At 37.8% G+C, this 23572-nt stretch overlaps 2 protein-coding genes across 2 annotated transcripts in view; one reads left to right on the top strand and one right to left on the bottom strand.

Annotated features, from left to right (window-relative positions):
- Positions 1 to 10936, top strand: part of stk26 (serine/threonine protein kinase 26) — a 67161-nt gene extending 56225 nt beyond the window's left edge. The window contains exons 8-12 of the mRNA XM_061709935.1: positions 1597 to 1739; positions 1819 to 1915; positions 5009 to 5071; positions 7766 to 7893; positions 9741 to 10936. Of these exons, the coding sequence (XP_061565919.1) occupies positions 1597 to 1739; positions 1819 to 1915; positions 5009 to 5071; positions 7766 to 7893; positions 9741 to 9756 (447 nt within the window). The 3' untranslated portion in view covers positions 9757 to 10936. The remainder of the gene's footprint in view (positions 1 to 1596; positions 1740 to 1818; positions 1916 to 5008; positions 5072 to 7765; positions 7894 to 9740) is intronic.
- A 2581-nt stretch (positions 10937 to 13517) lies between these two features.
- Positions 13518 to 23572, bottom strand: part of LOC133420427 (FERM domain-containing protein 7) — a 49567-nt gene continuing 39512 nt past the window's right edge. The window contains exons 11-16 of the mRNA XM_061710121.1: positions 22432 to 22595; positions 21233 to 21301; positions 19400 to 19475; positions 17044 to 18257; positions 15125 to 15539; positions 13518 to 14097 (exon numbers count right to left, since the gene is read on the bottom strand). Of these exons, the coding sequence (XP_061566105.1) occupies positions 13639 to 14097; positions 15125 to 15539; positions 17044 to 18257; positions 19400 to 19475; positions 21233 to 21301; positions 22432 to 22595 (2397 nt within the window). The 3' untranslated portion in view covers positions 13518 to 13638. The remainder of the gene's footprint in view (positions 14098 to 15124; positions 15540 to 17043; positions 18258 to 19399; positions 19476 to 21232; positions 21302 to 22431; positions 22596 to 23572) is intronic.

Here is a 23572-nt window from a genome sequence, read left to right on the forward strand (position 1 = left end):
CAACAAAACATTCCTCTTTTTGGGCATAAACAAAAAAATACGAAAAGTTGTAATGTAATGATGAAAAAAAATCGATCTTTCGACATACAAATCGATTTTTAGGAATTAATATGAGAATCGATTTAGAATCGGAAAAATCGTTTTTGTGGTTTTTTAACACATCACTAACTAGTAGTTCTTTAGTTTTCTTGCCTTTATGTTGTTATTAAGGGACGATGTGGTGTGATACAATCACACCACATTATTTACTCATATTGTGACCGGTCTGTTGTGATTCTGCTGAACTTTGAAGCTTCAGTATTCTGTTTTTCCGTGTTTTTAATATAAAGCAGTTTCCTTGTTCTGTGTATTTGAAGCAGCATCTTTTGCGCCATCTAGTGGACTCTCAGCTCTACTGTTGGTGTTTTCCTGCTGAAAATATTTTTTTTTTTCCTGCCGGAAATATCTTCATAATAAATTAATACAAAATAAATAAATAACTTTCATATTCCATCTATGAAGGACGAAAAACGACAAAACCAATAAATATAAAACAAAAAAAATACACATATAAATGTATAAATGCATAAATAAATAAATAAATATAGAAATAACTAAATACACATATACATGTATAAAGGCATAAATACATATAAAAATAGAGATGTAAATAAATAAATACATAAATGAATAAATATATAAATATGTTTTACACTTGTATTTGTCTATTTATTTATGTATTTGTGTACTTTATAATTTTTTTGTGTGTTTATAGATTTATATATGTGCTGCAAACAAGTGTTAGAACCACCCACCTCATTAACAAATGGAGACAGAAATGTAGAAATAGATAAATGTAGGAATAGATAAATAAATAAAAGTAAAATAAAGGAATGTATAAATAAATACAGATATAAATGTAGAAATACATATCCAGGACTGTCTCGGAAAATTTGAATATTGTGATAAAGTTCTTTATTTTCTGTAATGCAATTTAAAAAAAAAAAAAAAAAAAAAAATGTCATACATTCTGGATTCATTACAAATCAACTGAAATATTGCAAGCCTTTTATTATTTTAATATTGCTGATTAAGGCTTACAGTTTAAGATTAAGATTCCCAGAATATTCTAATTTTTTGAAATAGGATATTTGAGTTTTCTTAAACTGTAAACCATAATCAGCAATATTAAAATAATAAAAGGCTTGCAATATTTCAGTTGATTTGTAATGAATCCAGAATGTATGACATTTTGTTTTTGTAATTTCACTACAGAAAATCACAATATTCTAATTTTCTGAGACAGTCCTGTATGTAGAAATACACAAAAAATGATAAAATACATAAATAAAGAAATACAAGTAAAAAAAAGAGAATTAGCCATGAGTAAAGCATATTTATTTATTTATGCATTTAAACACTTATATGTGTATTTATTTATTTTTATATCTATTTGTTTTTGTCATTTTTCATCCCTCACACTCTCATTTCCCATCCTAACATCCCGAGCTAAACATCTCAAAAAGAATGTTTCTTATCACCAAACATTCATAAACATCTCATTAAAAGGTTGTTTAGTTGTGTTTTAGTTTACCGTGGTGTGGTTGGTCGTTGCAGCGCCCGACGGCCAAAGAGCTGCTGAAGCACAAGTTCATCGTGAAGCACTGCAAGAAGACGTCGTACCTGAGCGAGCTGATCGACCGGTACCGGCGGTGGAAGGAGGAGGGACACAGCGACAGCAGCTCCGACGACTCGGACAGGTGAGTCCCCGCCCCCCCGGAGCTGCAGCACCTGGTCATGTGACCGTTGGATCTCACTGCTGTGTGTTTGTGTGTGAAGTGAGTCCAGCAACAAGGAGAACAACGAGAGTCCCGAGTGGTCGTTCACCACCGTCCGCAAGAAGAAGACGGAGGGCCGGAAGGTTCTCAACGGCACGGTGGGTGCAGCACTCTGGACATTACATTCAATTGAATTTAAATTTTATTTCCAACATGAAACAACAGTGAAAACAAAACAAAACAATCATAATTAATAATAAATAAATGTAAAAAAAACAAAAATATCAATAAAAACATGCATCCATCATAATTAACATGCTCGAAAACGATTAGGAAGAAGTCAAAACGTATTAAATCCTACCCCCCAAACTCTATTTCATTATAATCAAAATGTATTTAATTTCTATACAAAAAACTAAAGATATATATATATATATATATATATATATATATATATATATATATATATATATATATATATATATATATACATACATACATACATACATACATACATACATACATACATATATACATATATATATATATATATATATATATATATATATATATATATATATATATATATATATATATATATATATATATATATATATACATACATACATATATATACATATATAACACATATACACATGCACTTTAATGCACTTAAATGTAATGTTTCCCTCAAATCATACCCTCCCTCTCTTTCATGAAACAGTGTCTGTAAATGATTTGGTAATAAATTCATGCATAACCTACAGTTTAAAGATGTGAAACTGTTGAGATCAGTGTTAATTTTGACAGCAAATTCTGATTTAGTCTTAGTTTTTTGAATAACGCACCATTTAGTTTTGATCATATTTTAGTCATCTGAAATCTTTTAGTCTTAGTCTATTTTTAGTCGACTAAATATGAAGAGTTTTAGTTTTTTAGTCTTAGTAGACCAAATATTAGCAGATTTTAGTCGACTAAATGTTTCTCCAGAATTTCCGGTCATTGGAAGTATCCAGCAATCTGTTATTTAATGGTATTAAGATTTGAATATGTAATACAGACACAGTTGTAATATGAAACATGTATTTTATTTTATTCTGAATGTCAAACACATGACCATGGCTTTTCCACAAAAGATAATCAAACATAAAATAAGCATAAGGCCTACTCTCCCTTAAAAATATACACATTCTCCCTGAATGATATGCAATGTATATTACATTCTTTCAAGCTTAAGTACAATATTCTTGAAATAGATAACCACATAACTCTGAACTCACTGTCTTCTACTGTCTGTTACTCTGTGTAAAATCCAAAAGATTAAGAAAAATAAAGTGCAATTCTCAAATAAACATTTTTGGTTGTAAAGCCATTGCACATAGTATCTAAATCCAGAAAATTCCCTACTTTTAATGATCTTCATTTTCGTCCTACACCTGCTCTGACATTTCTGTTGCTCATGAGACGGTGCAAAACGTTTGCGTGTTGCTAACGAGGGTCAGCTCAGCTGAAATCATCAAAGCTAAGACTGTGGAACTAAACACAACGTAAATAACTTAACTGTTGTGAAAACATCCTATAAACTGTACGAAGTTCAGCAAACTTGTTTTTGTGCTCTTCCTGTGCATGTCGCTGCATGTCCCGCCCTGCTGCTTCCGCTTAGATCAACCTCACAATGAGACTCGCTCTTATTGGATTTCTTCCCAACTTGTCCCACAAAAGTACGGAAGAGCATTAGGGCCAGGCAGGAGAAAAATAAAAATATTATTTTAGAGGAGGAAGATTTTTTTTTTATTATGCACTTCGAGAAAAAAGTCGAAATGTCGAGAAAAAAGTCGAAATGTTGAGAAAGTCAAAATTTTGTGAATAAAGTTGAAATGTCGGGAAAAAAGTTGAAATGTCGAGAAAAAAGTCGAAATGTCGAGATTAATGTTGAAGTACAATTTCAAGGAAAAAGTCGAAATGTTTAGAAAACAGTAAAAATTTCGTGAATAAAGTTGAAATGTTGAGAAAAAAGGCGAAATTTCAACTTTATTCTTGAAATTGTACTGTAACATTAATCTCGACATTTCGACTTTTTTCTCGAAGTGTACAATAAAAAAAAATCTTCCCCTCAAATATTTTTTCTCTTGCCTGGCCCTAATAAATACTCTTCCGTACAAAAGAGTCGTTCTGATTGGATCTCTCGTCCATTCGTCCCTCCCAACATTTTCGTCTCCTTTTTATTCGTTGACTAAAGTGTCAGTTACATTTCGGCATAGTCTTCGTCATCATATCTGACTTTTTATTTCGTTTTTATTTAGTTTTCATCCGTGAAAAAGGTTTGTTGACGAATATTTTTCGTCATAGTCTTCCTCAATGAAATGAACAGACACAGGGACAGCTTCTTTCCCAAAGCTGTGAATATTCTGAACCAATAAGCTACCTCATACTGTGCAATATTCCTTTCATTCATTCATTTTTATAGTGTATATATATTTATGTTGTCTGTTTCTTATTTTGTTTTTACATAGCCTTTTACATGGGTGCACTTTTATGGAGCTGCTGCTTAATCTCATATTATTATAATGACAATAAAGGCTTTCTATTCTATTCTATTCTATTTCTACCACTGGTTGTAGGGCTGGGCGATATATCGAGATTTTAATATATATCGATATATTTTCAATGGTACGAGACAATATCGTTTATATCGATTTTTAAAAAAAAAAAAAAAACTTTTTTTTACATTTTTTTTTTTTAAGATTTTGATATAGCTTATTTTGTGACAAATTGACTTGAATGTTTTATTTGAGATTTGCACAAATGTTTTGTTATTTGCAAACCTCAGTGGAAAAGTCTGCCTGTTACTGTCTACATTGTATTAATTGCACAGTGTATTTTAATTTAATTGTTATACAGGAAAGGGATATTTGTTTTATTTTATACAAGAAGCATTTTTATTCTATATATGCAGGCAGTTTATTTTTATTTCATTTGTTTTATACATTTTGATATTGTGCAGACCTCTGTTAATAAAGGAACCTGTGTGACATTTTGCACGAGGCTTTGTATTAAAACTGAGATGCTATGCTATAATGCTTTGGGGGAAACCCCAATTAAGGCACAGAAAAAATATCGATATATATCGAGTATCGCCATTTAGCTAGAAAATATCGAGATATGACTTTTGGTCCATATCGCCCAGCCCTAACTGGTTGTGATGAGAATCAGCAGAACCCCTAATGAATCCTCTTCATCCTCTTCGTCAGGCTCAGGATCAGCTGCCCAAGTCTGCCAGTCTGACCACAGTCATCTCTCCCGTCTTCTCCGAGGTTCGTATGTTACAGTTACAGGTGGGGGAAGGGATTATTGTAGCCTAGAGATGTGGGCAAGGCAAGTTTATTTGCACAGCACAATTCAACACAAGGTAATTCAAAGTGCTTTACATCGACATTAAAAATTGGCAAGACATAATTAAACAGTAAATAACAAATAAAATGATAAGAAAAGAGGTAAAATAATAAAAAGCACAAGTTGAAGTAAGGGCAGTAGAGTCCAGCAGGTCAGTATGTAATTAAACAGTAATGTTTTTAGGCCTGATTTAAAGGATCTACAGTTGCAGCAGACCTCAGGTCTACAGGAAGTTTGTTCCACCGGTGAGGAGCAGAATAACTGAACGCTGCCTCACCTTGCTTGGTTCTAGTTCTTGGGAACCACAACAAACCAGATCCAGATGAACCTCAGGGGTCTGGGAGCTTCATAGGAACTAACAGATCAAGGATGTATTTTGGTCCAAGACCATTCAGGTCTTTGTAGACCAGCAGTAAGATTTAAACTCTGTCCTTTGACTCACTGGAAGCCAGTGTAGTGATTTCATGACCGGTGTAATGTGGTCCAACTTTCATTTTTAGGGCCACAAATGATCACCTGTGTCTTTTCTGCATTTAGCTGGAGAAAATTCTGGCACATCCACTCATTGATTTGGTGAATACAGTTACTCAATGAGATCAGGGGACTGTAGTCACGTGGTGACACTGAAATATAGAGTTGTGTGTCATCGGCATAAGTATGGTAGGAAATGTTATGATGTTCCTTAATCTGAGCTAGGGATAGCATATACCGTATTTTCTGGACTATAAGCTGCTACTTTTTTCATAGGTTTTCAACCATGCAGCTTATACAAAGGTGCGGCTATTCTGTGGATTTTTCTTCCACCGCTCGGGGCGCTCTAACCGGAATTAGAATCAAAACTAAGACAAAATAAATGCAAAGAAGAATACACTACTTATTCTTTAGCAGATAGAAGTAGAAGCAGATTTCAAACAGATAAATAGATAAATAAATACTGGTTATTTTCTCTTGGTTCTGTCCAGTTTTAATCAGCAAAGTTGCTGCCGTGTTAAAAGACACTGTTAGGAAAGGATGTACAGGACTGTCTCAGAAAATTAGAATATTGTGATAAAGTTCTTTATTTTCTGTAATGCAATTAAAAAAACAAAAATGTCATACATACAATGTACTTAATTTCTACACCGGGGAAATACACGAAGCAAAGCTTGAAGGTTTACAAAAGTCTTGACGCTTGTTCCGACTTCAAGGCAGGATTTGTTGTAGAAATTAAAGTGATGAGGACACAGAACTTTATGATTTGACCATTTAACGTTAGCTACCCAAAAATCCAACATTACCTGATACAAAATGGGAACCACAAATCCACGTTTCAGTTCCTGGAATCCAGTTGTTTCTGTGAATTGCAGCGATCCATTTGTCTCTCTTAAGCTTATTTTTCGTCAGTCTGTAAAACGATAACTCTGATTTCTTGCTAAATCTATGAGTACAGTCGATCGCACAACAGCTCTTTCCCATTTTAGATGTTTTCCAGTTGCTCAAACTGAAAGTTTAGCTGCCACTCAGTCTTTCTGACACTCAGTCTTTCTGCCACTCAGTCTTTCTGACACTCAGTCTTTCTGACACTCAGTCTTTCTGACACTCAGTCTTTCTGACACTCAGTCTTTCTGACACTCAGTCTTTCTGACACTCAGTCTTTCTGACACTCAGTGGGCGAAACCCGCTCTGAAGTCGCATCTGTGACGTCATGCATTCCCTCATTTCTGCAGCGAGCTCTAAAATAGCTGGTTCAACCATCATAACACTTTCTTCTTCAAAAAAAAACAACTAGTTTGGTTCCTGTGGGCTTAACTTGGTCCAACCGGTTGATCAAAGTCGTTATTAGCAACTCTGCGGCCATTTTTGTGGCCACCCCCCAGTGGTCAGTCGCAGAACTGCACATTTTCTTAGATCTGCATAATTTCCCTGCCTCATCCTGATTGGGTTGGTACATTTGATACCGGTGGGAGCAACAGTGAGTGGGAGGAGAACCAGACCCAGTTTGGACCGACATGGGAAAATACAGGACTGTCTTAGAAAATTGGAATATTGTGATAAAGTCCTTTATTTTCTGTAATGCAAAAATGTCATACATTCTGGATTCATTACAAATCAACTGAAATATTGCCTTTTATTATTTTAATATTGCTGATCATGGCTTACAGTTTAAGATTAAGATTCCCAGAATATTCTAATTTTTTGAGATAGGATATTTGAGTTTTCTTAAGCTGTAAGCCACGATCAGTAATATTAAAATAATAAAAGGCTTGCAATATTTCAGTTGATTTGTAATGAATCCAGAATGTATGACATTTTTGCATTACAAAAAAAATTACTTTATCACAATATTCTAATTTTCTGAGACAGTCCTGTATTTAGGTACAAACATGTACATCATTTACAGTTCAAAATCGTTCTGTACATGTAGTAAATATCTAATCTAACAACATAAATATCTGCGGCTTGCATATCTTTTTATTTTTAAATAGAGTGGATGCGGCTTATATGCAGGTGCAGCTTATAGTCCAGAAAATACGGTAGATGTTGAATAGAAGCGGCCCGAGAACGGACCCCTGAGGAACCCCACATGTGATCCTGGTTCTCTCAGCCTCGTGCTCAGACTCTTGTCTTGGTTGTAGTTGAAGCAGCAGCACAAGGAGCACTCTCAGCAGCGGCTGGCCATCGAGGAGCTGGAGCGCAACATCCGACTGGCCGAGGAGGTTTGTCCCGGCATCACGGACAGGATGGTCACGCACATCATCGCCAGGTACCAGGGGCTCGTTCCTCGGGGCTGAACACGCCTCCGCTTTAGTGGTTCAGGTGTCACTTCCATCCCTTTCACTTCTTTTATTTGGTATTTTCACGTTGAATCCCCTAGAACAGGGGTCGGCAACCCGCGGCTCTAGAGCTGTATGCGGCTCTTTAGCGCCACCCTAGTGGCTCCTGGAGCTTTTTCAAAAATGTTTGACCTTTTTTTCCTTTTTTTCCCCTTTTTCTTCTTTTTTTTCTTCCTTTTTTTTCTATTTCTTTCTCTTTTTTTCTTTCTTGTTTTTTTTTTTGCTTTTTTCTTCTTTTTTTTCCTTTTTTCTCTTTTTTCTTCTTTTTTTCTTCCTTTTTTTATCTTTCTTTGTCTTTATTTTCTCTTTTTTTTTCTCTTTTTTTGCTTTTTTTCTTTCTTTTCTTGTTTTTTGTCTTTTTTCTTCTTTCTTTCCTTTTTTTCCTCTTTTTTTCCTTTTTAACATTTCGACTTTTTTCTCAACATTTGAACTTTTTTCTCGAGATTGTACTTCAACATTAATCTCAACATTTTGACTTTTTTCTCTAAAGTTTGACTTTTTTCTCCACATTTTGACTTTTTTTTCGACATTTCTCCTTTCACCATTTGTCTTCATTCTAAGGTTTATACAAGACCTTTCATTTTTTGCGGCTCCAGACATATTCGTTTTTTGTGTTTTTGGTCCAATATGGCTCTTTCAACATTTTGGGTTGCCGACCCCTGCCCTAGAATGTGTGTTTTTTTTTTTTTACCTTACCTCATTTTTTAAAATTATAAACGGTGGCATCTACAATGATGTCAAATAAACATTATACACATATTTTCACTGCCTTCCAAACCCACCCCTCGGACCTTAGTTTTTTGAGTGAAGGCAGTGAATTTGGTCAACTGGTGTAAGTTCAGGGTTTTTAAATGCACAGCCATGAACCTACTGGATTATATAATTTAGTCTTAGTGATGTCAATTAACATCTAACATCTTATGTATATTTATAATTGCTCTTAAACTAAACAAAGATATGTTTTATCTAAAGGTGTTTCGGCGCCACAAGCCAACACAACTAACTTATTTAGTTTTGTGTTGCATTTATTTTTATTTCTATTATAAAGGCACTAAAATTAAGGTGAAGAACGAGCACCAATTTTATTTTTATGCAAATGTTTGTAAATTAGCACTAAACTAATTGAATAATTGTGATCACAATATTGATCACAATAATCGTGATCACAATATTGATCAAAAATAATCGATGAATAATCATGATCACAATATTGATAAAAAATAATCGTGATCACAATATTGATCAAAATAATCGTGATGAATAATTGGGATTACAATATTAATCAAATATCGTGATCACAATATTGATCAAAAATAATCGTGATGAATAATCATGATCACAATATTGATCAAAAATAATCATGATCACAATATTGATCAAAAATAATCGTGATCACAATATTGATCAAAAATAATCGTGATGAATAATCATGATCACAATATTGATCAAAAATAATCATGATCACAATATTGATTGAAATAATCGTGATGAATAATCGTGATCACAATATTGATCAGAATAATCGTGATGAATAATCGTGATCACAATATTGATCAAAATAATCGTGATGAATAATCGTGATTACAGTATTTATCAGAATAATCGTGATGAATAATTGTGATCACAATATTGATCAGAATAATCGTGATCACAGTATTGATAAAAATAATCATGATTATCATTTTGTCCATAATCGCGCAGCTCTACTAGACTTTACATCTCTTTGTCCCCTTTAACGAAGATCTGCTCATCAATCACTTCAATCGCTCTTTTGCAGATTTGCAACAAACTGACGGACGGATGGAGGTTGAAGAGACGCGTCTCTGTACGAAGACGCTGCTGTTCCATGAAGAAGAGGAGATTTGCTGGGCATTGTCTCCTCGCTCTTGATACACACAAGCTCACATACACACTAATAATATATAATATAACACACACTATATTTGACATAATCACTGCTGCTGGTTGACAATATTTTCCTCTCCAAGTTACAACATAACCGTTTCCGGTGAAATGATCGGAGTCCTTGAACGCACCACATCGTGCCTTTTATCATACGTCTTGTAAAGACGACATAAATGTTAATTCGTAGGTATTTTTGACCAGTTTACACGAGGAAACGTGAACCAGAGGAGAGGTCTTTGCCCGTCGGCAGCGTCAGCGGTGCTTTCGCGTACGTTTCAGCAGCACTTGACGCAGATTAGATGCCAATATCACAACCGTTTTGTTGTTTTCAGTAACGCTGTTCAGTTTTCTGACCCAGGAACTCGGTTACAATCAGAATTAACCCTCAAAGCGCAGCGACGGTCCCAAACGAGGGTTAAACTTTTGTCTTCATAAGCTTGTAGCTGTGTACCGCTTTAAAGTTGTTCATACTGGGGAATTTGTGAAACAATTTATTATTTTTTGGAGTAATTTTCGGGAGCTACCTGAAACTAGCTGGGCTAGGAAGCAGCAAGGAAGTAGCAACAATGAAACGTGCTCACCGAGATCTGAACGTTCAAATGCCATTTCCTGTACAAACGTCTTCGCTGTTGGGATGATTTTACTTCCTGTGAAGGCCGAGTAGATTTCTCGACGTGTGTTTAAAGTTTTTTTGGTCCCGTTGCGTCAGAAAGACCAAGGTTTTCGTCAAAGGTTTGGGAACTCTTTAAGAGCCTCTTTAAAAACGCTGTATATAATACTTAGTACCTGCAGAGTAGCCCGGGTCCTTCTACGAGACAATAATGGAGCTGAACTTAAACATATTCATCAAAGTTTGTACCAAAGACACTATACGACTTGGTCACTGTATATTTTTTGCCTTTTTATATATATATTATAAGGGATAATGACAGCGGCTGTTCAGGGGGGGACTTTAAAAATGAAAGATGTAAGGTTTTAACATACTTTTGTTGTTGTTTTTCTTTCTTTTCTTTTTTTGTAGTGGGACGTAGAGTTTTATGAATAAATATTTAAGTTTGATTGAGAAAACCTGGCTTTTTTGTTATTTTTTTGGAAATATGCCACACAACTTTGTAAGGTCTGCATTGATATTTATTGGCAAATGAAACCGTAATTATACAATCAACAAGTTCACATTTTTACTACAGAACTCTGCATTTATGTAACAGCACATTTATCCCACGACGGCGTCCCGGCGCGTTGACGAGTCTCTACAGCTACAAACCAACACTTTACCAGTTCAGTCTGGTTTGACGTTTCTCATGAACAAACGGGTTTGAAGCTCCGTTTTATGCAAATCTGATTATTGATGTCAATCAAACACAAGCAGCAACAGCCAAGCTGATGGATCGAAGCCAACGAGGAAGTAAGAAAGGTTGCAGTTCCTGGACTGGACCGGAGCCAGTTTTTTATCAGTGGAAACAGAAAAAGCCGGTTCCAAACTCGGCACTGAACCAGAACCAGAACCGGTTTGGTGGAAAAGGAGCATCAGGGTAATTCAGCCTGTACATGGGTCAATGAAGTGACGCCTATATTTTCTGAAAAACTGATTCTTTTTTCAATTCAAAAAAGGTTTAAATGGATATAAAAAATACCAGATATATGAACTACCTGTCCCACACATGGACTCACTTGAATTTTACAAAAAATACTAGTTATTTGGGAAAAGTTTTGAAAACTTTTTTTGAAATCACTCTAAATGTTTTTAAATCAATCTTCTATCTGGCATGATTTCCGAAGTGTCTTGTAGTGTGTAAGATTGCAAAACATTTGTATTTATATTTCCATCATAATATACAAACAAAGTTTGACTGATTATGTCCATTTTATGAAATATCATGTGGCGTGACCATTAAAAAAACAGATTTTTTTTCATTATGCACTTCGAGAAAAAAGTGGAAATGTTGGGGAAAAAAGTCAAAATTTCGTGAATAAAGTTGAAATGTTGAGAAAAAAGTTGAAATGTCGAGAAAAAATCTAAATGTCGAGATTAATGTTGAAGTACAATTTTGAGAAAAAAGTTGAAATGTTGAGAAAAAAGTCGAAATTTCGTGAATAAAGTCAAAATGTCGAGAAAAAAATCAAAATGTCAAGATGTTAAGGAAATTCATTTATTTTAATATGAATCATGGTTGCACCACATGACCTTTTTTAAGGCTAGTGCCAATTCATCTTGACAAAAAACTCTGAAATCACTTAATTTAAATGTTTTATATGAATTTTTGTGTACACAACATTCTTAATGTTTGAACTACTGCAATAGATATACTTTTTTTTATTATTTTAAAATTGACCTGTTGAAAATCCTTATTCGTCATTGACCCACATGTATGTACGTATGCAAAACTAAGAGTGTTTAGATGAGGCTGGTCTGGTTCTGCAGCCACCACATTTATGTGACGCCATCTATTGAACCGGACAGCTAAGGTTTCCCTGTAATTAAGTCGTACAAGATAATGATCCTAACCACAACAACCTACAACAAACTGACTGAAAATGAGAAGAATCAGGGTCTGTGCTTTAACAAATGTCCTCAGGCCTAAATGAAATTAAGCAATGTTCTTTGGACTGATTTAGTTGTACGTGATTCTACATGCTCTTGAATCTGGAAACTTTTGTTTTTCAACACACTGCTGCTAGATGTTGGATTAGTTTTGCTTTAAATTTGGATGTTTAACCCCACAAACCTTAGACCTTTCGCTAAAAAAACCTGTTTTAAAACGTATAATTCAATTCTCCCAATTTACACAAGGAGCATATCTTTATGGAAGAGTATTAGGGCAGGCAGAAGAAAAATAAAAATAATATTTTAGAGGAGGAAGATTTTTTTTTTCATTATGCACTTTGAGAAAAAAGTCGAAATGTCAAGATTAACGTTGAAGTACAATTTCAAGAAAAAAGTCGAAATGTTGAGAAAAAAGTACAAATTTCGTGAATAAAGTTGAAATGTTGAGGAAAAAAGGCGAAATTTCGACTTTATTCTTGGAATTGTATTTCAACATTAATCTCGACATTTCGACTTTTTTCTCGACATTTCAACTTTTTTCTCAATTGTATTTCAAAATTTTTTATTGTGCACTTCGAGAAAAAAGTGAATAAAGTTGAAATGTTGAGGGAAAAAAGTCGAAATGTCGAGATTAATGTTGAAATACAATTTTGAGAAAAAAGTCGAAATGTTGAGGAAAAAGTCGAAATGTCGAGATTAATGTTCAAGTACAATTTTGACAAAAAAGTTGAAATTTCGTGAATAAAGTTGAAATTTCATGAATAAAGTTGAAATGTTGAGAAAATAGTCAAAATGTTTAGAAAAAAGTCAAAATTTCATGAATAAAGTTGAAATGTTGAGAGAAAAAAGGCGAAATTTCGACTTTATTCTTGATATTGTATTTCAACATTAATCTCGACATTTCGACTTTTTTCTCAATTGTATTTCAACATTTTTTCATTGTGCACTTCGAGAAAAAAGTCGAAATGTCGAAATTAATGTTGAAATACAATTTCAAGAATACATTCAAAATTTTGTGAATAAAGTCGAAATTTCGCCTTTTTTCTCAACATTTCAACTTTAGTCACGAAATTTTGACTTTGTTCTCGACATTTCCACTTTTTTCTCGACATTTCAATTTTTCCTCAAAGTGCACAATAAAATAAATCTTGCCCTCAAATATTTTTTCTCCTGCCTGGCCCTGATACTCTTCCGTATATCCTGGACCCCTAAATATTTAGTGTTTCTACAGCGTGACCTGAGTAATCTGTTCTCTCTTCACGGCCTCTTCTCCTTTGCTTCTCTCCTCCCTGTGTTCCCATCTTAGCTCTTTTTTCTGGGTCTCCTTAGCGGCTCCGTCTGCCCGTCCCTCCTCCTCCCCCTCGTCCTCCTCCTCCAGCTGGAGGCTCCCGGAGGAGAACCTCATCTTGGCCAGTCCGGCGGAGCGGACCACGTTCCCCAGCGGCGGGGGGGGGCAGTAATACGGGTAGAAAACCTCGGGGTCGGAGTCGCTGTAGCTCCCCGAGGTGCCGCCGATCATGCAGACGGAGGTGGGCCGCTCCGGCAGCGGGGAGGAGTTGAGGGGCAGGTAGGTGGGTCTGGAGGGCCGGGTCAGGTGGGGGTAGTAGCCCAGGGGCCGGAACTCGGAGGCCGGGTTGAAGGCCGGGTTGGAGCTCCTCGAGAGGTGGAACTTGACGTCCAGTGTATGTATGTTCGAGGAAAAAAGTCCAAATGTTGAGAAAAAAGTCCAAATGTCGAGATTAATGTTCAAATACAATTTTGAGAAAAAAGTCGAAATGTTGATAAAAAAAGTCGAAATGTTGATAAAAAAGTCGGAATTTTGTGAAAAAAGTCAAAATGTTGAGAAAAAAGTCAAAATGTCGAGATTAATGTTCAAATACCATTTTGAGGAAAAAAGTCGAAATCTTGATAAAAAAGTCGGAATTTTGTGAAAAAAGTCAAAATGTTGAGGAAAAAGTCGAAATTTTGTGAATAAAGTCGAAATGTCGAGATTTCGTGAATAAAGTCGAAATGTCGAAATTTCGTGAAAAAAGTCGAAATGTCGAGATTTCGTGAATAAAGTCGAAATGTCGGAATTTCGTGAAAAAAGTCGAAATGTCGAGATTAATGTTGAAGTACAATTTCGAGAATAAAGTTGAAATGTTGAGAAAAAAAGTCAAAATGTCGAGATTAATGTTCAAATACAATTTTGAGAAAAAAGTCAATGTTGATAAAAAAGTCGGAATTTTGTGAAAAAAGTCAAAATGTTGAGAAAAAAGTCGAAATTTTGGGAAAAAAGTCAAAATTTCAAGAATAAAGTTGAAATGTTGAGAGAAAAAAGGCGAAATTTCGACTTTATTCTTGATTGTATTTCAACATTAATCTCGACCTTTTGACTTTTTTCTCAATTTTATTTCAACCTTTTTTATTGTGCACTTCGAGAAAAAAGTCGAAATGTTGAGAAAAAAGTCGAAATTAATGTTGAAATACAATTTCAAGAATACATTCAAAATTTTGTGAATAAAGTCGAAATTTCTCCTTTTTTCTCAACATTTCAACTTTAGTCACGAAATTTTGACTTTGTTCACAACATTTCGACTTTTTTCTCGACATTTCAACTTTTTCCTCAAAGTGCACAATAAAACAAAATCTTGCCCTCTCAAATATTTTTTCTCCTGCATGGCCCTAATACTCTTCCTGGACCCCTAAATATTTAGTTTCTACAGCGTGACCTGAGTAATCTGTTCTCTCTTCACGGCCTCTTCTCCTTTGCTTCTCTCCTCCCTGTGTTCCCATCTTATCTCTTTTTTCTGGGTCTCCTTAGCGGCTCCGTCTGCCCGTCCCTCCTCCTCCCCCTCGTCCTCCTCCTCCAGCTGGAGGCTCCCGGAGGAGAACCTCATCTTGGCCAGTCCGGCGGAGCGGACCACGTTCCCCAGCGGCGGGGGGGGGCAGTAATACGGGTAGAAAACCTCGGGGTCGGAGTCGCTGTAGCTCCCCGAGGTGCCGCCGATCATGCAGACGGAGGTGGGCCGCTCCGGCAGCGGGGAGGAGTTGAGGGGCAGGTAGGTGGGTCTGGAGGGCCGGGTCAGGTGGGGGTAGTAGCCCAGGGGCCGGAACTCGGAGGCCGGGTTGAAGGCCGGGTTGGAGCTCCTCGAGAGGTGGAACTTGACGTCCAGCCCTGGAACCGGTTTGGTGGAAAAGTGGCATCAGTGTATGTAAGTTCGAGGAAAAAAGTCCAAATGTTGATAAAAAAGTTGAGAAAAAAGTCAAAATGTCGAGATTTCGTGAATAAAGTCGAAATGTCGAGATTAATGTTGAAGTACAATTTCGAGAATAAAGTTGAAATGTTGAGAAAAAAAGTCAAAATGTCGAGATTAATGTTCAAATACAATTTCGAGAAAAAAGTCGAAATGTTGAGAAAAAAGTCGGAATTTAGTGAAAAAAGTTGAAATGTCGAGAAAAAAGTCGAAATTTCGTCAATAAAGTTGAAATGTCGAGATTAATGTTCAAATACAATTTTGAGAAAAAAGTCGAAATGTTGATAAAAAAGTCGGAATTTCGTGAAAAAAGTCAAAATGTTGAGAAAAAAGTCGAAATTTTGTGAATAAAGTTGAAATGTCGAGATTAATGTTGAAGTACAAATTCGAGAATAAAGTTGAAATGTTGAGAAAAAAGTAAAAATGGCGAGAAAAAAGTTGAAATTTCGTGAATAAAGTTGAAATGTTGAGAAAAAAGTCAAAATGTCGAGATTACTGTTCAAGTACAATTTTGAGAAAAAAGTCGAAATGTTGATAAAAAAAGTCGGAATTTCGTGAAAAAAGTCGAAATGTCGAAATTTCGTGAATAAAGTCGAAATGTCGAGATTTATGTTGAAGTACAATTTCGAGAAAAAAGTTGAAATGTTGAGAAAAAAGTCAAAATGTTGATAAAAAAGTCGGAATTTCGTGAAAAAAGTCGAAATTTCGTGAATAAAGTCGAAATGTCGAGATTAATGTTGAAGTACAATTTTGAGAAAAAAGTCGAAATGTTGAGGAAAAAGTCAGAATTTCGTGAAAAAAGTCAAAATGTTGAGAAAAAAGTCGAAATTTTGTGAATAAAGTTGAAATGTCGAGATTAATGTTGAAGTACAAATTCGAGAATAAAGTTGAAATGTGGAGAAAAAAGTCAAAATGTTGAGAAAAAAGTCAAAATTTCAAGAATAAAGTTGAAATGTTGAGAGAAAAAAGTCAACATTTCATGAATAAAGTTGAAATGTTGAGAGGAAAAAGGCGATATTTCGACTTTATTCTTGATATTGTATTTCAACATTAATCTCGACATTTCGACTTTTTTCTCAATTGTATTTCAACATTTTTTATTGTGCACTTCGAGAAAAAAGTCGAAATGTTGAGAAAAAAGTCGAAATGTCGAAATTAATGTTGAAAAACAATTTCAAGAATACATTCAAAATTTCGTGAATAAAGTCAAAATTTTGCCTTTTTTCTCAACATTTCAACTTTTTTCCCGACATTTCGACTTTCTTCTCGACATTTCGACTTTTTCTTCGAAGTGCACAATAAAACAAAATCTTGCCCTCTCAAATATGTTTTCTCCTGCATGGCCCTAATACTCTTCCGTATATCCTGGACACCTAAATATTTAGTGTTTCTACAGCGTGACCTGAGTAATCTGTTCTCTCTTCACGGCCTCTTCTCCTTTGCTTCTCTCCTCCCTGTGTTCCCATCTTATCTCTTTTTTCTGGGTCTCCTTAGCGGCTCCGTCTGCCCGTCCCTCCTCCTCCCCCTCGTCCTCCTCCTCCAGCTGGAGGCTCCCGGAGGAGAACCTCATCTTGGCCAGTCCGGCGGAGCGGACCACGTTCCCCAGCGGCGGGGGGGGGCAGTAATACGGGTAGAAAACCTCGGGGTCAGAGTCGCTGTAGCTCCCCGAGGTGCCGCCGATCATGCAGACGGAGGTGGGCCGCTCCGGCAGCGGGGAGGAGTTGAGGGGCAGGTAGGTGGGTCTGGAGGGCCGGGTCAGGTGGGGGTAGTAGCCCAGGGGCCGGAACTCGGAGGCCGGGTTGAAGGCCGGGTTGGAGCTCCTCGAGAGGTGGAACTTGACGTCCGGTTGGCTGGCGACGCGGCGAGGCAGCCCCGGCAGGAAGCGGGAGTCGTCGCTGTAGTGTCCCGCCTCCGTGTGTCCGAGGCCCAGCAGCCTGGCGCCGTTTCCCCCGGGCGGGTAAACCCTAGCTAGTCCCAGACCCCCGGAACCAGACGGGTGGAAGTTCCTTCTAAACGGGGAAAGAGACGGCGAATCGTGGCTCAGCGGATAGTACGAATGCCGCGACGCGTCCTCCATGGGCGCGTAGTCTCGCCTGACCGCAGGTGGGAATCGCTCCAGCGAGGAAACGGCGACGTAGTCGGACAAGTAGGGGTGGCGGTTGAGCGGCGCGGAGCGCGCCAGGGGGAAGGACGGGAGGACCGGGTGGTACTGGTACGCCGGGCTGTTGGGGTACAGCAGGACGAGCTGCTGCCCGGCGTCCAGGTGCGGCTGGGGGTTCGGCCGGCGCCGCGAGCGGTTGGCGTAGACGCCGGCGAGCCGCTGGGCCTGGCGCTGCGCCCCGATCCGCCCTCCGCCCACGTCCTCCATCAGAGAGATGGAGGCCGACCTCGTCTTTGGAGAGGGAGCCGACTGGTGGGGGAGTGGAGAGAGGGCCGTGACATGGCAGAGCGGGTGTGGCCGCTGGCGGACCTCGACAGACGACTGGCTGCGTTTAGCCCCTCCCTCGACGATGTCGTTCACATCTCTGTGTCGCGGGAGCATTTCGTCCTGACTGTGAACCTCCAGGGCGCGACTGGACCGCGGGAACGGCCGGCCGTGTTCGTATATCTGAGGAGGCAAAGCATAAAAACACTAGGGGTGTAACGATGCACTAATCTCACGATAACGATACGATATTATAGCAGTATTTTTTAACAACCTTGAATGAGGAACATATGACTGGAAAAAATGTTCTTTTATTTGAAAGACACAAAATACAAAACAATGCTGTGCGTTTGCCCTATTGTTACAGTTTGTAATGCTTTATAACTGTTTAAGTTTTAAAGAGAAAGCCGGGCCAACCATTTTCCACAAACTGTCAGGTTTGTCAGGTTTGCATTATGCATCTTCAGTTTCATACAAGTACAAATATTTAGCCACAAACTGAATAGTTTCTCTCATGTATGATTTGACTTTTTTCTTTTCCAGAAATTTGACAACTAAAATTAAATAAATAAATAAAAGTAAATAAATACATACAATTTTACATCATAAAAAAGATTGATTCATGTTCACCTTATAAGTGTAAGAGGAGATTTATTTTTGTTAAGAAGGTTATTTTGGTAATTCAGGGTTGATTATTTTATAAATATATTCTTTATATTCTGATGTAAATCAGGGACTATAATGACACTAGTCAGTTTATCTGTAGTGATTAGTCTGTTTTAGATTTGGCGGAGTGATACGCCACAGTACGGCACTAGGTGCTGTGTTGATGTTCTAAAATCCTACACTGTTGAGGGACATTAAAGTACACTGGAACTCAGCAGAAGTTGTCCCCATGTTTATCCTACTCACGACCCCAAAAAGGTTTAATTTAATAAGGTAAGGCTTAACTCTACACCAGACTTACATAAGTAAAAGTTCGGAGCTCAAAACGGGACTAGTTTCTTCTGAGCGGAGTAAGATTTTGGTCCGTGGGTCGAGGCGCGTTTCTAGTCAACACAATAGATTAATATTAATAACCCAATATCGTGATACAGTTTGTCACCTCCACGACACGTTTCGTGACGTTTTTGTATCGCAAAATTTCGTGGCACGATATATTGTTACACCCCTAAAAAACACTCAGTAACATAGTAGAAGATGCTGATCGCCACAGTTGATGAAACGTCAAAGGTTAGTTCTCAACCCTAAAAACTTGGAAGATTTCTTGAAAGTTCTTGATTATTGAAACACAAGGGGCTGAAATGGCTTCGAAAATCTGTTACCTGTTTGGAGACATCGGTGAGGAGATCAGGAGAAGACTGACACTGCCTGGGATCGTAGTCTGACTGACCGTAGGTCCTGGGTGAAGAATGAAAGAAAAGGTGATGCACTTAGACATGTTTAAATAGCACCCTTTGTCACCGGTCCTGTTCATCATTTTTATGGACAGGATTTCTAGTCGCAGCCAGGGGCCGGAGGGGATCCGGTTTGGGAACCTCAGGATTTCATCTCTGCTTTTTGCAGATGATGTTGTCCTGTTGGCTTCATCAGGCCGGGACCTCCAGCATGTGCTGGGGCGGTTTGAGGCCGAGTGCGACGCGGCAGGGATGAGAATCAGCACCTCCAAAACCGAGGCCATGGTTCTCCACCGGGAAAGGGTGGCGTGCCTTCTCCGGGTGGGTGGAGAAGTCCTGCCTCAGGTGGAGGAGTTCAAGTATCTCGGGATGTTGTTCACGAGTGAGGGAACGATGGAGCGGGAGATTGACAGACGGATCGGTGCAGCGTCCGCAGTAATGCGGTCGATGTACTGGACCGTCGTGGTGAAGAGGGAGCTGAGTCGAAAAGCGAAGCTCTCGATTTACCGGTCAATCTACGCACCTACCCTCACCTATGGTCGTGAACTTTGGGTAGTGACCGAAAGGACAAGATCGCGGATACAAGCGGCCGAGATGAGTTTCCTCCGCAGGGTGGCTGGACGCTCCTTTAGAGATGAGTTTCCTCCCTTAGAGATGAGTTTCCTCCGCAGGGTGGCTGGACGCTCCCTTAGAGATAGGGTGAGGAGTTCGGTCACCCGGGAGGAGCTCGGAGTCGAGCCGCTGCTCCTTCACATTGAGAGGAGTCAGCTGAGGTGGCTTGGGCATCTGTACCGGATGCCTCCTGGACGCCTCCCTAGGGAGGTGTTCCAGGCATGTCCCTCCTCCCTAGGGAGGTGTTCCAGGCATGTCCCTCTTTTATCCAAGTTTTAACAGCCGTGTTTACACCCTAGTCAGGCTGTAGTCGAACCGAACTGAAACTCTTGACATCGAACTTTTAGTGCCAGATAATGCGTCCTAATCCGAGTTATCCCGGGGCGGTCGCTTAGCCGAGCTAGCGACCGCCCAGGGACCCCCCCCTTCTGGAAGTGACGACACAGCCATAATATCAACACAGTAGGAGAAGAAAACGAACAACAAAGAAGGAACCAGAAGAACACCAACGCAAAAGTGTGTGTGGCGCCACCTAGCCCAGTGGAGTCGAACACACCTCACTCAATAATCAATTGTCTTCTCTCGCATGTATACTTTGATTTCTGGAAAACTCCAGTTTAATCCCTAGCTAGAGTGTTGCCAATAGCTGGATTTAGATGTGCATGGAACCACACTGACTGGTAAAAGGGTGGAACGCCCCATGAGGATTGGGAATGAGTGAGAAGTCTAAGTATCTCAGGGAAATTCAGACATCCAGGATGGACTCAGACTCCAGTTGTGCTCCTCCCTACTTAAATCAGCCAGCTGAAGTGGTTTTGGTATCTAGTGAGGATGCCTCTTGGACGTCTCCCCCAGGAGGGTTTGGACAACGTCCAGTTGGGAGGAGGCCCAGAGTCAGACCCAGGACATGGAGAGATCGTATCTCCTGGCTGGTCTGGGAACACCTTACGATTCTCCCGGGGAAGCAAGAGAAAGTGGCCAAGAAGAGGGAGGTCTGCAGCCCTCGTGACCCAAACATTGATAAGCAGAAGTTCATGGATGGATGGATGGATGGATGGATGGATCAATTTAGTGGTTTAGTCCAATAATAACATAGTCAACAGTGTTTTATTTCCCATTTAGGGAGAAGGTTTTGTAACTGGTCCTTACCTTTCAAAGCGTAACGATTTCTTCTCCCCTGATCCCATACACTCCAGCAGCTGTTTCTGGGTTCGCCCACTGCCAACACAACACGTTATCTAAATCAGGGGTGTCAAATGTGCGGCCCGAGAAAGATTTTCATGCGGCCCGCGAGAAGTTTCCAACGCAAAAAAACTAAATGTTAATTTACTAAAAAGGAAGGCATAATTAATTGCCATGAATCGCAGCATATCCGATAATATATTTCTTCTACAAATCCATCGTTATTCCACAAATAGAGCAGTTTTCAACATTTTTTTAGTTTTCTAGAATGCATTTGGCCATTTTATTTCTTTGTAGACAGTCGTTTATTTTTATTAAATGACTACTATTATATATTTTCGCAGGAAAAATATCACTGCTAAAAAAGATGATAGAAGATATTTATTCGGAGAATTTCAGTTTTGAATACGAGGATAGTGACAAAGTAAAACCGTTAAAAGAGAAGTGCTGACTTTTTTGGCACACTGGCGTAAATATCCGCGCCAATTTTTAAAAATAAATACACTTAATTGTACTGGAAAAATCTTTCAATCACAAAGAAACACTCTCGGATGTAATAAGAAAGATTTAGCTTTTAATTAAATTTTCTATAAAAAAGCGAAATATAAAAAAACATACTTGTTTCTGTTTATTTTTGTAAAATTATATTAAAAGTATCTTACATAATTTGAAAAAAAACAAAAAATTTCAAGAAAAGATCCTGAAGAAATACATTTTACATAATTAGAGTGTAAACAAAGTGCATATTTCCTTTAAAATTAACTAAACCGATATTGGATTAGATAACAATTTTTGATCATGCGGCCCGCGAGAAAAAAATTGGTCAAATCCGGCCCGCCAAGTAAAATGAGTTTGACACCCCTGATCTAAATCAATCAACAATAAACTGAAGTTGCTATCAACGATCAAATATAAATCAGATTTAGGCTAAAGCAAACATTTAAATTGCTCAGTGGGGACAGTTGCTCATAGGATGGATGGTTTGAAGATAAACACCTGCTCTGAACATTACAGTTGGGACCATAAAGCTTTTACCACTTGGTAACGGATAACTGATTCAAGTCTCAACGTCCTTCTGGAGATTGGGTTTGTAGGTGTGTACAGAACAGAGGCGAGAGAAGTGCTTGAATGTAGGTTCATAGGTACGAATGGGGTGTGTTTGGTACCTGTATCTGAACCTGGAGCCCTTGCAGGACAGCAGCGTCTTGTGAATGGCCTTCGGCTCCTCGGGAAGCCTGAAGAAGGCGTGGTACTCTACGCACATCTTCCAGAAGGATTTACACACATCCCGACTGGCCATGGCGAACTCCAGAGTGTCCTTACACGACGGCTGGATGGGCATGAGGTAAAACTTTAAAATATGTTTATACTGTTAAGTCAAAGATTATAAATGCCACCGTCAGCAATTCAAGTCTCATCAATTCAGCTTCAATTCAATTTCAATTAATTTTATTTATATAGCGTCTAATACAACCAAAGTTGTCTCTAGACAGGAGTCGGCAACCCACGGCTCTAGAGCCGCATGCGGCTCTTTAGCGCCGCCCTAGTGGCTCCTGGAGCTTTTTCAAAAATGTTTGAAAATGGAAGTAAATGGGGGAGGGAAATATATTTTTGGTTTTAATATGGTTTCTATGGAGGACAAACATGACACAAACATTTTTAACGTTTTCCAATGCTGTAAAAATATGTAGAATAAATATTAAATTTCAACATTTCTGTTAACGAAGAAACAAACCGGTCAAAGGGAAAAATAACTGAGGAGAAAAGAGGATTCAAAAAACAAAAAATTTAAATCCTTAAAATAGGTAAAAACTAAACATTATGAAGGTTTAATTACTTTAAATCCGGATTAAATCCTTTTTTATTTTTATTTTTTGCTTTAATATTGTTGCTGGTGTTTCTATGTAATATATTCTGAGTCATGTTTGTTACACGTTGACCCAAATATGTAATTTAAATTCTGATTAAATGAAAGGATTTACATAAAAAAGTGGAATAAACTTGAATAATTCACATATTAACAAATTGAAAACTACAATTAAAAAAGTAAATTAAAACATTTTTTAAAAAACAAATCCTTAAAATGTATAAAAACTTTTTTTTTTTTTTTTTTTTTTTTTTTACCTTGTCTGCACACATATTATTGATTGATACCATGACGGTAGAAACCAAAAGTGTATATATGTGCATTATTACTATATGTAATATATACATATATATACGCACACATATGCGTACACATACATAAATATACACATACAAACCCAGTGTTTTTTTTTTTTTTTTTTTTTTTTTTTTTTTTTTGGG

Source organism: Cololabis saira, chromosome 20 (genome assembly GCF_033807715.1).
Source record: "Cololabis saira isolate AMF1-May2022 chromosome 20, fColSai1.1, whole genome shotgun sequence".
Lineage (NCBI taxonomy): Eukaryota > Metazoa > Chordata > Actinopteri > Beloniformes > Belonidae > Cololabis > Cololabis saira.